This window comes from Myotis brandtii, unplaced genomic scaffold (genome assembly GCF_000412655.1).
Source record: "Myotis brandtii unplaced genomic scaffold, ASM41265v1 scaffold1076, whole genome shotgun sequence".
In the NCBI taxonomy this organism is placed as follows: Eukaryota; Metazoa; Chordata; class Mammalia; order Chiroptera; family Vespertilionidae; genus Myotis; species Myotis brandtii.
Genome location: NW_005353663.1, coordinates 1,176,210 through 1,195,135, shown reverse-complemented (window position 1 = coordinate 1,195,135; position 18,926 = coordinate 1,176,210). Strand labels below are relative to the sequence as shown.

The window sequence follows — 18,926 nt, the reverse complement described above, 5'->3', positions numbered from 1 at the left end:
CCAAGGGCGGGGCGGGGGGGGCCCCCCCCCCAGTGCACAAATTTTTGTGCACCGGGCCTCTAGTATATATTATAAATAAATAAAGTAAAACAAGCTAAAGAGAACTTAGGAAAATCTCTTCATTTTACTGTACCTCAACTTTTCCATCTGCAAAATGATAATAATCATGGTTTTCCTCTGGCACCCAGGACCCAGGCCTTCGCTCCTGCCGGAGCTGCCTTCAAGCCTTCGCTGCTCCGGCCAGAGCCACCTTCAGTCTTCGCTCCACCACTTCATGCCTACGTATGCAAATTAACTGCCATCTTTGTTGGTGGTTAATTTGCATATCTCACTGATTAGCCAATGGGAGGCGTAGCGAAGGTATGGTCAATTACCATGTTTGTCTATTATTAGATAGGATATATATCCCATATGTATATGCATACACACATACACATATGTATACACATACCTACATATACATATACGTGTAAATACACACATGCTGCTTATGTACACACAAATACAACTAAGGAACAAACTCTATTTCCACGCACAGGAATTTTTGTTGCTTTTCTGTATCAGTGTGACTGCATCTTTGATGAAAGTTGACACTTTTTGGTAATTGCATAACCTATTTTTTTGTGCAAGTCAGATGAGATTAAGATAAATAAGTGTCCTTCCACCTGTACTATCCCCTTTGACCCAAGCCCTTGAAACCTAGAGTAGTAAGTAGCTCAGAATTTGGTGGATTCATCTTCCTAAGGTGCTTAGACTGCTGTCTGGTAGAAAAATAAATTCTATGGCAAACAAATCTCACTTGCAATGAGTTTTCACTTTTTTCTATCCTACAGATGGGGCATCAGTTGCACTAAAATATCTACCCACCTCTGTTTTGTGTGTACCGCCTTTTACTCAAGTCAACCTATTGGTACTTCCCAGATTTTATTACATTTTTAAAAAATCTTTATTGTTGAAAGTATTACATATGTCCCTTTCCCCCCCTATTGACCCCTTGTAACCCACTCCACTCCCTCCCCAGGCCTTCACCACCCTATCATCTGTGGCCTGATTGTAGGTGTGATAGAGTACAAAGACATTAAAGGTATAATGAACCTGACTTGTGCCACCTCTCTAGCAAGCAAGCTACCTGAATAAGATCCTCTTATACTTTCTTCTGTGCTTCCTAAAAGGTGACAAACACTTTCACATGGCATCTGGCTGCCTCACTCCCTTCTTGTCTCATCTATCAGCCCTGTTCTTCCTATTAAACTTTTCTTAATGCTTCTCAGTATGATCTAGTTTCGTCAACTCTTCACCTGTTCTTTTTGCAATGTCCTATATTCAAGTCTAAATTACCTATCATTCCTTTTGCAGACCCCATTGTAAAAAAACTCATGCCTTGTTCTAATTACATGTGTCATATGTCTTACCTGTTTTTCTTAACCCCTGCCAGGAAAGGAATTAAGGGTAATCTAATCCAGTCTAGATGAATTGTAAGTTCATGTCCTATAGCTAGTGTCAGAGCCCAGGACTAGAACCCAGGTCCCCAACTCCAAATCTTGGACTGGACATCCCTTCCTAAGACGGTAGAGAGCAACTTTGTGAATAGAGTGTTTTCCAAGAAGAATGGGAAACTGTTGGATTTTTATATTTGCTCTTCTCTGCAGATAGCCCTAGAAGTTTTTATCTTGCCTGACAGTCATAGCACTTATTACATTGATGCAGGTTATTTACACAAACTATTTACCTGTTATGCATAACTAGATTTTATACCAATCTACTCAACAATTATTTATTAAACATGTGCAGTGTACTAAGCATGGTTCTAGGCTTGGTGTGAATGACATAGACTTGTCTGTGTTCTCACAGAGTTTATAGTAATTACCAGGAGCAGACTATGAATGTCAGGTTAACTTCATGGTGGGTCACATTTAATTACAATATTGAACTCCATCCTTGACAGACAGTATTTATATTTTGATGGCTATTGATTATTGGCTCACAATTAAAATTAGACCATCATTGAAGTTGAACAAGTATTATGTCCAGCCATCTGCCCTACTGCAAGGTACACTTCTTTTGTAATTTGTAATTTTTGCCTTAGTAGTTAGCATTACTTTGGCTACATTTTTAAATGCTCATTTTTGATATATTTTAATTTAAATAATAATAATAATAGTGAATATTTATTGAACACTTACTATGCATCAGATACTAGCCCCCATGATTTACATTATTAGCACACGATCTTCACTGCCACATTCTGTTGTAGGTACCGTTATCTATTTTACAGATGAAAAAGCTGATATACAGAGGTTAACTAACTAAGATTAATGAGCCAGAAAGTGATGAAGTCAGGATATGGTATGTGCAGTCTAGCTCTAGAATCCATGATGTAATCAGTGCATTGAAAATGACCTCTGCTGGGCCCCTTGGTGACCTCTAGCCATCCCCTTCACCCAGGTCTCTTCTCATTCATGAACACTTCTGACAGAAGAAGGGGGCCATTCAATACTGTGATCTCATCACCTTAACCAATGTGCAGCTTCCTTTTTTGCCTGATGATACATGTTAGCACTACAATAGAGTAGTTCCTTGCATACTCTTTCTATGATCAAAAAGTTACTGAGTTTTCCCAAATACCAACCACAAGCATTGTCTTAGCATAAAAGAATTTATTTCATTAACTTTAAAGAAAAAACACTTGGAAAATAGTTTGATAAAAACAGGAGCAAAAATCAAATGTATTTGGCAATAGGATTATTTGTAATAATTTTCTTTAATGGATCCTGAATGGTGGGAAGAAATGTATTTAAGGCAGACCGGGAAGGATATATGAAAGAGTAGATCACTGGTGTCTGCACTTTGTTAAAGGGGTGGTTGAAATAGTGGAAGCCAGTGTACTCACCTGTGAAACAAGGAATGTGGGACGAGAAGAACGTTCCAAGGAAGGAACTGTGCTTAAGTGTATCTCATATGCTGGGAGAGAGTCTTCTACAAAATAGACTGGCAAGCAGTTTTCAGAGATATAGGAGGACAACTAAGGGAGCTAAGAAGGGGTTAGGGATTTAAGGAATTTAAAGAAGGAAGTGGGAAACAGGTCATTATAAATAAAAAGTTTGAAAAGTGCCCACTGGATTGTCTTGTTAAGACTCACTGGTGGCCATAGTAAGAGCAGTGCCTGTGAGGAACAGAAGACATAGGGTAGTAGAGTAAATACAGAGGTAAGGAAGTAGAGGCAAAAACCAAGGCAATTCTTTTTTTATTTTTTATTTTAAATATATTTTTATTGCTTTCAGAGAGGAAGGGAGAGGGAGAGAGAGGTAGAAAATCAATGATGAGAATCATTGATCTGCTGCCTCCTACTGGGGATTGAGCCCGCAACCTGGACATGTGCCCTGACCAGAAATACAACCATAATCTCCTCGTTCATAGGTCGATGCTCAACCACTAAGCCACACTGGCCAGGCAAGTCAATTCTTTTTTAAAAAGATGGCTGTGAACACAAGAGCAGGAAAGCCCGTGGTGAACTGGAGAGGCAGATGCCTTGAGGTGGTGGGGGTGCTGTTTGTTTTTATGAGGTCAGAGCAGAGAATCCATGTGGAGAGAGTGGCTGAAGAGAAGGAGACCTGTGCACAAGCCAAGAGCTAGCAATGAAGGGGTGGACTGTTAGTACCACATCCTCAGAGAAGGAGCAGTGAAACAGGATCTGTTGTGGAGGGTGTGAAGTTATCATGCCCTCCTTGAGTTGGATGGGCAAGCCATTGGAGAGGTCAGAATTTTAGAAAAATATTATGTTTCTGAACATTTCATTTCAGCTGTCTATCTTTGCTTTCACTACCAGCTTTTTTGTGTACACATATTTTGTCATTTTACTGGTATTGTGTGCCTGTTGAGACATCTGCCTGAAGTTTGGAAAGCTGTGTGAAAAGTCATGAACTTCAGGATAGTTGTTTGGATGACTGGCTTAATTGTTTCTTTTGGAAACTTCATGGGACCTTAGTTGTTTGAAAGTCTCTAGCTTGAAAAGGTGCTTGGGATTTTAGTTCTTTCATTCTCTGTGGCTCATTACCATTTGAGTAATGTCTGCTTGTTCACCCAACTGGCTCTAGCTTTCAGGAATAAGGGCCAAAACCTTTCAGGCCTGAACAATAACTAGGGTGGTCAGAGATCCCTGTAGTCCAATGTAGAAATCACACGCTGTTATTGTGAATCCCATGTATGCTCAAACTATTTTGCATGGCAGAGAGACAAAATTGACTGGTGTAGTCTGGGATGTGTAGGATTGTCTATGTTGTTTGCAAAGCTAAATTTCAGTGTCAGCCCTTGGCTATGGATTATCTTGGATGAGGAAAGACCAAAGGGAAGCCAAATAATGTGCAGGGATCAGCTGAACTCTTCTTCCTTTCCTTTCCAGCCCCACCTCAGGCCCCCTCTTCCTGCCTCATTAATTCTCACGTCTTGATCTACTGAGCTTAAAAACATGAGTGGAATGAAGATGAGAGGGAAGGGCTGTGGGACACACATGGAAAACAGGTTGAAGAAAAGAGACAAAAACATCTAACATCACTTTACAGCTTGCAAATTGATTTCATTTACATTAGCTTGTATGCTTATCTGTTTAATAGATAAAGAAACTAAGTGCCAGAAATATGAAATGACTTATTTGTCTAGAACCACAGAGTTAATCTATGTCAGAACTGGGACTTGCATCTAAGTCTTCTCACTCCAAATCCATTGTTCTTTATACAAAAGGCTAAGGCATCAGCCAGCACTATTAAGATATTCGAAGTGTTTTTCCTTTGAAATATACCATGATTACATTGCTAGACTTGAAATTATGGATTTTTCTAAGAAGATTAGTGTTATGTAAATATTAACTACTATCATCATTACTATTATTATTGCCACTAAAATCATCGGCTATGTAGGGGAATTCATTTTATTCTGTTCAATAGCCTAGTGTCTTTGGTCAATAAAATATTGTACACATGCTCAGAAAGCATAGAAAGCAGGTAAACATATGATGAAACATCATGTGATGGGTTCTGTAATGGACTTATGCCTAAGATAGGAAAATAATATAGAGCAGTGGTTCCTAAACTTCAGCGTATACCCGAATCACCTGGATGGCTTGTAAAAGCACAGATTGCTAGGCTCTGCCCTCAAAGTTTCTGAGATGGGGCCAAAGAATGTGCATTTCTCACACGTTCCTAGATGGGTGATGCCACCCATCAGAAAACCATAGTTTGAAACCTGGTACTACTTCCATCTGGGAGGGTCAAAGAAGATGTTATAGAGGTGATACCCAGGTAAAGTGTAATGAATTAAAAACAGTTTGCCTAAAAAAATGGGTGGAATGACATTTGATGTAGGTGGACCAGCATGCATAAAGGTATAGACAGGTAAAACAGTAGACAGAAATTTGGTATTGCCACCATCAAAAGATAAGTAGACAACAATGAGAGATGAGTCTGAACTCGTGGAGGGTTTCATGTGCCGTATTCAGGCATGGTGGTTTCTGCCCTGTAGGCTGTGCAGAGCCAGTGGAGGATTTGAATGAGAGAAGCACCTTGGTCAAGTTTGCATTTTAGAAAGTTGATGAATTCTAGTGCAAGTAGGGAAGCATGGAGGAAATTTCCACTTACTTAAATATGAAAGAACTCCTTTGAATATTTCTAATCAAGCCCAGAGATTAATCAGATGTGTGTACATCTTGGTATTGCAGTCAAATAGTTAATACGTCCCTGTGTGCCATGCAATATATTAAGTCAAAGATGTTGTCCTTTCCCCCAGGCGCTTGTGGGAGCCAACACTAACACATAGGAAACAACAGAGCATAAGGCAAGGCAGACTTTCCAACAGCAGAAAAGTGGAAGGTCAGGAAGGGATGAAGCAATCAGCCGGGGTTTCATAGAGAAGGCAGACACAAGCTGGCCTTGCAGAAAAGTTCCATTTGCTTGGCCAGAGGGAGGCATGGCAGGCAAGGGGGACCCCAGAGTAAAGGAACAGAAGGGGAACTAAACTTTGAATGCACAGGGACATAGAAGAAGCAGAGGCAGCTGGTCAACCTTTGGTAGAAGCTTTTCTTAAGACATGATGGAGGAGTGGATCCAAAGGGCTGTTTCTACAAGACAACCTTTGGGAGTTTTTTAGAAAAAGAATACATGAGAGCAACATAGAGGTAGGAAATAGAATGCCTATCAATTGTCTGCAGTCCTCTTTCAGTGTCTTATCACCCAAGGATAATAGGAATCCAGGGAACAGAATATAAAGGCTTGTGTTGGGGGCAAGGGACACAGGGAAGATATATTGGGCTTTGGTTCTGATAGGGCCAAAATGACAACAGTTGCTGCCCTGGGAGTTGGCCATTGTCTGAGAATGAAGTGGTTGACGATCTGACAGCTTCATATAAAAGGCCATCTGCCCTGTGTGCTGGGATAAAGGCCTTGGATGCCCTCCCTTTCAGCTCCCAGATGGTAACACAGTGCGTTCATGCAAGGGTAGACTTCCTGGGTCAAGTGCTTATTCTCATATTTGCAAATAGGGAAATGATTTTGAATGTTGATTATGTGAGTTGCATATTTCTTTTTCATCTCTTCACATCAAAACTTAATCATCTTTGCAGCATCCCTTAAGTACTTAGCTGAAACAAATCTACAAATTGATTTTTTTCTTAAACTATCTTTATAAAAAATGGTGGATTTTTCCACAGTGTAAATTGGAAGTCATTGCTAAATTTGACATTTATATACCCTTACAATTTTCCAAAACTTTGACTTTCTGGCCAACACATCATCCTTTTCTTTGATTGCTGTACTTTTTATTTCCATTACCAGGAACAGCACATGATTTTTTCTTCAAGGTCATTGTTCCCAAAGAATTAAGATGTATGTCTTCACAGAGTGACTTCCTGTCTGACCGTGGTGGAGAGGCAAAGCCACCATGGGTGATGTAGGTTGAGGTAGTGGATGGGCATCAACTAGGCTTGTCTCTACCTGTCGCTCAGTCCCCACACCAACCAGGCAACCATGCTGTTCAAATTTAACACTCATCAACTTAAATGTTACTGTACACTGTAGACCTTTGGGAAGAATTGAAGTACAGCTCATAATTCTGAGATTCTGACATGCTTGACTTTGGGGTGGGAGTAGCAGTTAGGATGCATATGGCTGGAAATACAGATAGCAGCACACCGGCTTATTCAAATATAGCTCTTTAAGCCCAGTGAGCAACCTTATTGAATTTATCATTAAACTACAGTTAAACACAATCAGTCTTAAATTTCCTCTTTCTAAAATTGTGCTTTGGAAGAAGAGAGAGAGAGAGAGAGAGAGAGAGAGAGAGAGAAACTTTGCCAAAGGATGCTTTCATGGGCACATGGCAGCCAAAACAAGAGGCCCAATTTTAATTGAATTATAGACTGTGTAATTATTTAACCTGTACCAGCTGGTCTCAGGAAGCTACCAGATTCCTTGGAGACCTTGTACTTCGCTAGAAACATAAGGTACCTTATTAGTAACTCCTCCCCCCACAAAAAAAAGTGCCTTCTGTACCTGTGTATCCTCAACCTCCAAAGAACATAATGTAGGAGGGAAAAAATCCTTGAAGTTCATTTTTGATTTAAGAAGCAGCCCTCCCTCTCTCTGAGTGTGAGTGGATTTGCTAAAGCACCCGTAGTCCTCTGAGGAATGGCCAACACAAACAGGATGTTATTGCATCAGACAGGTAAGAGTAATTTCTCTAATTAGTCATTTGAGGTTTTATTTTTCACTTGAAAGTACTGGACATTTAATTTGTTTGTGATATGAAATTGACAAATTGACAGTAGCTACAACTGCCCCTCCCTCTGCCTTGCTGTCCTGATACCCTGTGGAAAGCACTGGGAGAGGGGGGTGTCTCCATGTAGACACTATGCTTCATCTATCAGCATCAAGCTAACTAAAGTACCTTCTTATTGACAAATGTGCCCTAATTACACATTCCCCACTTGTAATGCTACAATAACCCTAATGAGTTTCCACGATCATTTTTCTTTTAGATTAAATGTTTTTTCTCAATCCTCCTAAATTTTGCAACAGTGAAATAATTCATAATACATTCTCATTTACATAAGAACTCGTTTACTAAAGGTACAGGGCAAAATATTTCTAGGGAGCTGTATTTTATGAATTAAGATATGATTGAAAACAGCCCCTTGATTAAAGAAAGGGTTCATCCTTTAATTTTGTTTTAAAGCGCCCTTCTCTAAAGAAAGATTGATTGGCACCAAGCGTAGTTCCCATAAATCATAGCTATTGATTCTACATTTGTTTGAGCTCTTCTGATTTTATGCCCCCTTCTGTCATAATTTGTTATCCTGAGAGCCAGCCCCTGAGTTGGTGCTGGGCGTGAACCTGCAAGGTGGTTTCTTTCAGTTTAGTCTAATCTATATGTGAAACAGATGAGCTTTCAAACACAGAACCATGCTCCCCTAGCTTTTTATAACATTACCCTGGTATTTCCCTGGGCGATTAGTAAAATCCTAGGCGAGTGGCAACATTAGGGATGTTTGTATAGTTCAATCAGTTTAGAGACAGCTGTGGCTCCTGGCGGCCCTGGGTGCGGCAGGAAGCTGGGTGCTTCTCCCCCAGGCTTTTCACACATAGATTCGCTCTTAGGCTTCAGAATGCAAGTACAGTGGTCACCTTCTGGAAACCCTCAAGGTCAGAGCATCCTTCCACCTTCCAAGTAGCATAAGTGATAGGAGATAGAACGTCCAGCCCTTTTTAATCTGCATCTGCTTAGATGCTTGTAGGTAGAGCTTGGGATCTCCCAGATCACCAAGTAGCCCATTTAGGGTAAAATTAGCTAAACATTCTGGATGTACTCAGGTATCATTTCTTGTGTTTTGATTTTTCTGGCCAGTTTGAATGAATGTCATGCTCTCATTTTAAATTGTTATTTCACCCCCTTTCTACTCTGGCTTCCCATTTAGTACTCGGTCACATCCCTCAAGACCATCCCAGAACTGTGCCGAAGATGTGATTCACAGAACGAAGACAGATCAGGTAGGTTTCACCTCTCACCTCTCCTCCTTATCCTGGCTCTCAGAGTGTGGGAGCTGCTCCCCGCCCATTGTTTGCTCTGGCTTTCTGTTTTCATTTTTTTATGGCTTCTCCACCCTAGATGCTAGGTCCTCCTCCAAACGCTGACAGGACAGGGAGGCCCTGATGAGGACACGGCTGTATACAAATAAGTGTAGGCGATCGTCTCGACAGCCCAAACCACAGTGTTCGCAGCAATTTACTGAAAACCCAACAACCATTGGTGACAAAACATAATGATGCAGGCGCCAATGAAAAAATGTTGGATGCATTTGCTACCCATATGGCAAGGCAGCCTGGGGGATGGTGCTTGGCCAAAGTCTGAAACCCTATCAGGGATGCGACATGATAGAATCTGCAATAAGGCATACTGTAACAGTTAAGATTAAAGCAAAGCTTTGGAGTTTAATAGTGCAAACTAAACAGAGAATTATGGCAGATAGATGAAAACCAGCTGCTTGACCTTTTCTCCTTGCATAGCCCACCACCCCCGACCAAAGAGTACGTTCAGGTTTGTTTTCCCCTCTGTAAATCAAATTAAACTTCCTCCTTTTCTCTCTCTGATGGGCAAACATGAAAATAAGAAAGGATATCGATGGGAATGATACCATAGCATCAAATTAGGAAATGATGTTTATTATTTTTCCAAGTAATTACTCTAAGGCATCACCATTAACCTTGCCAAAGCCGACTTCCTCGGATAGTAACTAGAGTCCTGAGAACCATGGGTGATGGAAGGCTTAAGATAATCCTTGAATTATGTGTATTACACTTAAAATAAATAGATGGTTCTTACCTATGCAGCTACTAGATTTCCAAGACTTTCTCACTGAAGGGACTTATACAAAGCTAATTTCCTTTTCTCCTGGCCTGTTTGTTTTCTTTTGACATTTTGCTTAGATGAGACAGGGAAAATAATTAGTCTTTCTAGGTTTGTTTATCTCTGTGTTAGTGTGTGTGTGTGTGTGTGTGTGTGTGAAAGTAATGCTTCAATCTTTGGGTCAGAAACATCATAGAAGATGGTTTTAAAGTTCAAATAAAACTTTTCATTTACCTTCAACTTTTAAAAATATTTTTTTATTTCAAACATACTCAAGTTTCTATCCGGTTTAACAGAGGCTTTGGCCACAAGGCTTATCTGGGTGTGTCTCCTTAAAAGGCATCACTGGGGTCCTGGACGGTGTTGCTAAGTGGTTAGCAGGGGTGGGCAAACTTTTTGACTCGAGGGCCACAATGGGTTCTTAAACTGGACTGGAGGGCCGGAACAAAAGCATGGATGGAGTGTTTGTGTGAACTAATATAAATTCAAAGTAAACATCATTACATAAAAGGGTACGGTTTTTTTTTTTTTTAGTTTTATTCATTTCAAACGGGCTGGATCCGGCCCGCGGGCCGTAGTTTGCCCACGGCTGGGTTAGAGCATTGTCTCACAGTCTGGTCAAGAGCACATCTCGCGGTTGCAGGTTCAATTCCCAGTCCTAGTCTGGGCAGGCGCTGGAGGCAACCAGTCGATGTATCTCTCTCATAGCAGTATTTTTTTTCTCTCTCTCTCTGTCTGTCTCCCTCCCCAAACCCCCACTCCCTTCCACTCTCTAAAGATCAATGGAAAACATATCTTCCAGTGAGGATTTTTTTTTAAAAAGGCATCACTGGGTTCTGAGTTGAACTTCTTTGACCACAGTGGACAGGCCGCCAGCCTCTGAGTCAAACGACCTGGTTCAAGTTAGCATTCAGCCTTTTATCAGCTATCCGACCCTGAGCCTATGACTAATTGATCTATAAAATAAAAAAGAGACTTGTTCTGCCAATGTTACCAGACTATTATTGGGATCAAAATTATGTAATATATCTGAAGGTACTTTGTAGATACAATATTTTCTTTTTTCATTAATTGGGGTTGGGGAGTAAGGGAGAAAAAAGAATAGCAAACACTTCAGTATTGCTTCATGTGTGTGCTTAGGTATGGTTGCAAGCACTTGACTAACATTAGCTCAATTACGCATAAAATCCCTGTGAGCTAAGCACTAAGTTGTTTGTATTATATAGATGGCCAAACTGAGACACAGAACAGAGAAGTTAAATATCTTGCCTAGAGTCATACAGCATTGGAGTTACAAACCCCAGAATACAGACTCTGCCTCTAGAGTCTGTATAGTACCTCTCAAATAGTGGGACTTAGTGGCATTCATTTAATTTTAGAATATTATCCTTTTAAAACTTTAAATATCAGCATTCCCCGTTCATCGATTAAGTGGTGAATTTCTTTTCTCTGTTAAATCTCTGCTCTTGCTTACCAAGTTAAGTAACTTAACTGAAGCTTTTAAAAATAATTTTTCCTGGTATTTGTTAATTCCATTTCTCTAGGTCATGTGACTTCTAGCCACTTCCACAATAGGTGATGTTAGACATTTCTTCTCTGGTTGAGAAGGAGGCTAGGTTCAAGTTCAGTAGCTTTAAAACTTCACCCAGAGCAAAGACCCAGTGCTCAAGGTAATCAGAAATAATCAGATCTGATAGGAAATGGATAGATGAGGGGAAAAACTCTCGGTGTAATCACATGTACAGTCCAATTGATAGCCATTTTGCGGCTGGCGAACCACTTTCTAATAGAGAATGGGCCTAGAAAAAGAAACAGGTGAAAATACCTGCCTCTCCATAGCATTGTGTAGAATGGTCTGGGCTCGTTTGAAAGAAATCTCAACATAGCAAAGTTTTCACAGCCCGTGTCAGAAAGAAGTGAGGCATTCTCCATGAGTTCCACGGGCATACCCACCTCCCGCAGCCCTCCAGACTTTCTGTCAGACACTGCTCCGGGGTGCTTGCAAATTTCCTTCTTTATGGTGGTTTTCCTGACAGATGGCAACAGAAAGCACATTGGCTTCTGAGAAGAGTTCACACCTTTCTTCTGGCTGGGGCACCCTCTGCGGAAACTTTTCCCTAAACCTCCTGGCACTTAGAATTCACTCCACCTGATAAAGACATCTCTCTTTTCCTTTCTAAAGTTTGTTACGCACTTTCTTCTTTGTGTAGGTTGTCAAATGTTAACGTCCAGCCCTGTATTAACAGGTTCTGACCAGATGGTCTTGGATCCATTTGTTCTTTTATTTATTCTTCAGCAAATAGTGGTTGAGTGTTCTCTATCCTGGGCACTGAGGACACAATAACAACAAGATGTACACAAGACCTCACACTCTAGCAGGAGCTTACATTCTAAGGCAAGCATGTCAAACTCAAAGGCTAACATGGGCCAAATAAACAAGGCCTGCGGCCTGCGGCCTGTGGGCTGTGAGTTCGACATGCTTGTTCCACGGGGTGACAGACAAAAGGCAAGCCAAATAAACAAGGCCTGCGGCCTGTGGGCTGCGAGTTCGACATGCTTGTTCCAAGGGGTGACAGACAAAAGGCAAACAAATGAGGAACTAAGCCAGATCATTTCAGAGAGTGATAGGAGGTGACTTAAACCATGTGATAGAGTAATTGTGGGAGTCGGGGAGAAGGGGAGGTGGGGTCAGGCAGTGTTAGAAGGGCCCAGCCACATCGAAACCAGTGAAGAACACCGAAGGCAGAAGAATGAGCGAGTGCAGAGTCCCTGAGCCAGCAAAGAGCTTCCCATGTGCGAGGGAGAGAAAGAAAACCTATGTGGCTGCAGCGTGGTCCTCAGAGTGAGGACAAGGTCAGGGTCGGGCTCTACAGGGCCCCGTCCATCACACATGCGGAGTTCAGATTTATGCCAGGTACTGGGAAGAGCGCCACTAGCAGGGGTACAATTTCTCTAAAACCCTATTACCTGGAAAGAGGCCTCAGCATATAGAATCATAACTCGCAAGGGAAGAAGAGACCCTAAAAATCATCTAGTCTGAGAGAGAGAGTGCGAGTGAGATTGCCAATAATAAAGCAAGTGGGTAAAATGTTGACAATTGATGAATGTAGATAAAAGGTATACTGTGTTCTTTGTACTATTATTTTTTCAACTCTTCTATAAATGTACTTACAGTGAAAATTTTAATTATTTACAAATAAGTTTTGTAAAAGGAAAAAAAATTCATATAGTCCTAAGTCCATCAGATCTTTGAAGGTGATCCTTACTGTCCCTCCCGGGGGGTCATCCAGCCTGTACTTCATCACCTTGGTGACACAGAGCTCACAGCCTCATGAGGCTGCCCACCCATAAAGGTTCATTTTTTAAAAATTATAGCTAATAATTTATTGGAATAACATTGGTTGATAAAATTATATAGGTTTCAAGTGTACAGTTGTATAATACATCATCTGTATAGTTCATTGTGTGTTTACCACCCAAAGGTAAAGAGAGTCAAATATATGGTGACCGAAGGTTAATATTTTAGTTCAGCCAAAATCAGTCTCTCTCGAATATTCATCCCTTAATCCCGGTTCTTGCTTTGGAATAATAGATAAGGACACTCCTCCTGGGCAAAGGTGCCACTAAGTGGAGATGGCAGTCATTCTCAGTCTTGTCTTCTTCAGGTTAAAATTTCCCTCCATGGTTTTCAGTGTATCCTGTTCATTCTTCTTGCACTCTCATGGATGACTGTGGTTTATCAGCATCCTTCCTAACAGTGCGGCACCAGAACTGAACCCGTGGTTTCTCCATGCATGGTCTGATCAGAACCAGTCAGCCCCACAGATCAGCCCCCTGGACTTACCATCACCTTTAGCCTTCCCAAGTGGGCTGCAAAGACAAGACGCATGCCAGTCTTTTCTGTCTGTTTTTCAAGTGTTCTGAGAGGAGCAGGTGTGTCAGCTGAGCCCAGTTGGTGGCCCTTGGAAGCCACTCTGTGATACATGTACCCCAGGACTCACTCCACTTCATCCCTGGTCCCTGGGTCAGGTCCATGGTGGAATTTGAGAAAGGCAGATGCCAGAGTGTTGTCAGTGTGTTACAGTGTCTCTGTAACTTGAACTAGCTCACCGATGCCCAACCGGTCTGCTCTGGAAGTGCCCCTTCTCTGGCCAAAGGCTTTGATTCCTATAGATATCTATATTCTCCCTTGGCATTAATATTTTAAATTATTCTTCATCAACTACACGGCACTAGGACTGGGTTTCAAACTGTGTGAGAAATGAAGTTTTGAAAAGAAGTGTGAAGGTAGTGGAGATACCACAAGATGGTGGAATGGAGGTAAAGAAAGAGGAGTTAGACGCGTGAGAACAAATTCTGCCTCTTCTTGGAGCTGCTCAGGTGCTATTGACAGTTGCCAGTTGTTTCTTAGGGCTGTAATGTACCAGGCATGTTGCCAGGTCCTCAGTAAATAGCTTATTTGTCCTCAAAACAGTTCTCTGAGGGAAGACCATTATTATGCCCATTTTATTGGTGTGGAAACTGAGGCTCACAGAGGGTAGCTAATTTGGCCATAGTTCTAGAGCCTAGCAAGTGCATTTGAAACCATGTCTGCTGAGCCACTGTGAAGTTGAGGCAACTGAAGAGTAATTTTAGCCCAAGGAACCTTGTATGGCTAGTGTTATGGGACAAGAGTTAGCAGTGTGGAAGTTGCATGTGAAAAAATTTGCACCTCTAAAAGAAAGTTTTTTGTGAAATGTTCGCATGTATTCTCTGCTTAATCCCTGCTACTCACGTAGGAGAAGAGGACAACACGAAACAGTGGGTGTTAACTCTGTTGTACGTTTTTGCCAAATGAGGACTAAAAAGGCTCATGTTGACATACAGTATTCAAATCAAACATATTCAATTACATTGACTTTGAAAGAAATTAGACATTCAAATGCACATGTTTTTCAATTCATTAACTGTCTGTGATTCTTCAAAATGTGTGTCTGCTGAGCTTATTGTATCATTTTCTTATGAAAGAAGGAAGATAAATATTAATTTAGCTTCGCATCTGAGTACTTAGATGAGCTAAGGTTTCAGAATTTGGTTATGGAACAGTAATAAATGGCTTTGGGATGTGTTTGAGAAAAGATTCTGAAAGAACATACCCCATTATACTTCACTTGGATGACAATGAGTAAGGGGCACAATGCTTTTTAAACTTGGTATCCGGTAAGAGTCATTTTGGATGTGTGTTTAACAGCATTACAAATTTGCTGTATTTTTAGTCCCTGTGCATGTACATTTTGTGACAAATTCTGGACTTCAGAAAACATAGAGTGTTCTAAAATGCCCAAGGCTTTCAGCCAGCACCAAAGATAGTAAGTTGCCATGAAATTTATCCTTTCAATGCTGCTGTGACGTAGCTGATGATTCTAAGCATGTAAACTTCCTGTTTTCAATTTTATTAAGCTTCAATACTGAAAGCATGAAATGGAAGGTTGGCATGACAGTTTAAATTGGAAATCCTGCTGATTGGTCCATTTCACATGATGTAATATAAAATAGACTCCAAAGAATAAGGAAACACAGTTTCTAACATCTCAATCAAGAAAACGAACACTCCAACCTAATTCAGTAAAGAATCTAACATTTATAACATAACTCTCAGTTTATTTAACCCCAGTAAAAATTTACATACAGTAAAACATCTCCATGAGAATGTTAGTCAAATAACGCAATTCTTTTTATTTTTCTTGAACAAAATTATTATACTTTATCTGTTTGAAAAGTTATTAATAATGTGATGTTGGTTTAAGATCAATTTTCTCTCATAGACTAAGTAAAATCTCTTTGGGGTAATTTTGTTCATTATAGTATCTCCAGTGCTGGGCACTGGTGCTAAACACATATATATTGAGGTACGGCTGGATGAATGACTGCATGAAGAGGTGAAAGGAAGCCTTGCTTCTTTGCATTTTGTATTAGAATTGAGGAAAGGGACATACCTTCTCTTCATTTGGCTTTACACCTTGATCCTTTAGTTATCTCTCCTTTTAGCTACACCATCAATGTATTTCTCTGTATGGGTCATTACCATCATACAAACAACACTCTCTGATTATCTCCAGTCTTAAAACACCAAGCAAACAGTACTCCTTTTAGTGGCTTCCACCTGATTCTTTGCTGCTTCCCCTCCTCCCACCCCCTGATTTACAGCCAACCTGCTTTAAAAAGATAAGGGAGCCTCCATCTCTAGTCTTCCACCTCCCACTCACCCTAAGTATCTACCTTGGTTTTGGGATACTACCTCTCTCCTCATTTTTCTCCCAATACTCTTAACATTTTCTTAGCCTCCTTTGCAGCTCCTTCTCCTCTACTTGACCTAAGTAGGACTCAAGTATTCAATAGGACTCTGTCTCCCCTCAATTTCCAAGTCTCTTTGGGTTGATATTTCATCTATTCTCACAACTTCATATATCACCTACATGCTGCTGCTACTGGCCTCAGCACTCGATAAGTCTCCTATTTAATGGCCACTCAGTGTCTACATGACGTGCCTTATGGAATTCTGAAGAGAAAGTCTTGCATCTCCTTTCTGTACATGTTCCGCCTCTTCTTCCCCCTCGGTAAAGGTACTCGGTTTACTGAAATATCAACTGAGTGGCTGTAGCCAGAACTCTCCCTCCACATCACCTTCCATCTATGTACCAGGTCCTGAGTTGTCTTTTCTCAAAGCGACTCCCCCTCTGTCCAGTTCTCTTCATCTCAACAGCCACCAGTTCATCCAGGCCCCCTTTCTGTTTCATCTGAGTTAACGGTCATGAACTAGTCTCACTTCTTTGTTCACCACCAGTCCTTGCACCCCTATTTCCCACAGAGTAGATAGAAGGGCATATTTTATCATGTAAAGCAGATCATTTTGCTTCTCTGTGAAATCCCCCCAGGGATACTGCATTTCAGTTAAAATATAAACCAAACTCTTTGTTGTGGTCAATAAAACACCCAAATGAGCTGGCCCCTGACAACCTCCTTGACTGCATTCAGCCTGCCTCACCCTGCTCTAGCTATAAGAACTTTGAAAAAAACAGCCAGATTCTCTCTTGCTTTAGCCATTTGAAATGTGCTTCCTTTCACCCAGATCTTTGCAGAATTATCTTTCCTCTTGTGTTTTCCCCCAGATCCTCACATGTTCAGCTTCTCAGTCCCTTGGTTTTAGCTTAAATGTCGCCTCCATAATGACACATCTTAGCCATTCTCTAATCCAGTACACTGCTTGTCTCTCTCAGAGCACTTTGCATTTTCTCATTCCTTATCCCTCTGTATACTTGCTTTGCTGGTTGGTTCTGCCTTTAGGCGGGGACTTTGTCTATTTCATTCACCTCTGCATCCCTAAAGCCATGTCCAGGGAAAGCATTCAATAAATGTTTGTTGAATGAATAAACCCCTAAGAGTATTTTAGCATTCTGCCAATTGCTTGAACACCTCTGAACAAGCTTTATAACATTTTTGTATCTCTAGCTTACATTAGATAGAGATTGCCACCTCTACCCAATTGAAGGAATTGGCAGCTGAGAAAACAGATTCTCAGTGATAAGGGGGACTCTAAATTTAGGCTGATGCCCTAAAGATAAAAAGCAGGGAAATTCTTCTACTCATTTGTTTATAAGAAAAATTGTTTTTAAAAACCGTTTTTTCTAATTTTGCTCCCACACGGAAGATTCATAGTCATTGGTTGCCAAAATCTAGGCAGAGAGCACAGTTTGGGGTTTAGGTAAAAATGAATCTGAAATGAGTACTACCAGGTTTTGCCACTGGTTTCTGGAATCTACCTGCCTACGTCTGACCCAGAGAAAATGTAAATTGCACATTTAGGAAATAATTTTCCTTAAGGCGGTCCTTAATGAAGCTGCAGTGTTATGGAGAGAAGTTGGAGTCAGGGAACCTCAGTCCTGGTTGAGAAGTAAGCGTGCTCTGTAATTTTCCACATAACACTTAAAATTCCCTGGGTCCTCATTAATTGTCAAATAAGAATACATGAGAACTGCTCATCCATTCTCCAGAGTTCTTTTAAAAACTTAGATGGCTTTATAGAAATATATTGTATTAGCAATTCTAAAGTGTTAAATGGAGGCAATTTTAGAATTCCAATTAAGACATGCCATTTTGAGGGAGTATTAAACTACACATCGTCTTTTTCCTCTGGTTATGCTGGTGCCTGAGAAATACACACTGAACTGCACCAGGAGGCGGGGGCAGAGTGGCTCCACCGTGCATGTATCCTGGGACTAGCCTCTGTCTGCTCTTGGCTTCTCTCAGCTGCACCTGCCCTGCTCTCTCTGGAGCCTTGTAACTGAGAACTCTGGCCCAGGCAGGAGCTCGGTGCGCCTGCCAAGAGGAAGAGAAGGCTGCAGGCCAGTGCTGGTTCTTCCTCCCATTTCTTCTCCCCCTTAACGTGCATCCATCTCAAAATGGGACCAGCGTCACAGACTGACCTCTTTGTTTCTCATATAATTCATTTAACTTTTAGCCCTCCCCCCCCCAAAAAAAATAAACACAGTAGGAGAACCATGAAGATGTACCCCCCTTTTCTTTCTCTTCTTGATTTCTACAACTATATTTCTAATGTGGATATATAACTCTATATTTAGAAGCAAAAGAACCAGACATCAGTTTGGGATGGGGAGTAGAAGGGTGAGGGAGGGATTCTCCATACTCCCTCTGCCCCTCCATCCCCCCTCCCCCAACACACATACACTCCTCTCCATCTGCCTCTTGCTCTCTGACAAAGGAGCTGTAACTTGCTGTTCTTTGTCTTGAACTTGAGATCAACACTGTAAAACATCGCCACCTTCAGTTAGAACTGGTAAGTGTGTTTCTGCACTTTCCACAAACCAACTGAGCTTGCTAACATTTTGCAGAAAACACACTGAGCATGTTCTCCCATTTCTGCACTTCTCTGCTTGATGTCTCTTGATGTGTATCTTTCTTCAATTCAGCACAAAGAGGGAATGGAGAGAGGGAGGGAGGAGAGGGAAAGGGAAGGGAGAGAGGAGGGGAGAGTAAAAGGG

At 41.2% G+C, this 18,926-nt stretch overlaps 1 protein-coding gene across 3 annotated transcripts in view; it reads left to right on the top strand.

Annotated features, from left to right (window-relative positions):
• The window catches only part of SNCAIP (synuclein, alpha interacting protein), a 142,636-nt gene that overhangs the window by 80,286 nt on the left and 43,424 nt on the right, over positions 1–18,926 (top strand). For all 3 annotated transcript variants that reach the window (XM_005857123.2, XM_014542017.1, XM_005857122.2), the window contains exon 3: positions 8,960–9,032. In XM_005857123.2, the coding sequence (XP_005857185.1) occupies positions 8,960–9,032 (73 nt within the window). The remainder of the gene's footprint in view (positions 1–8,959; positions 9,033–18,926) is intronic.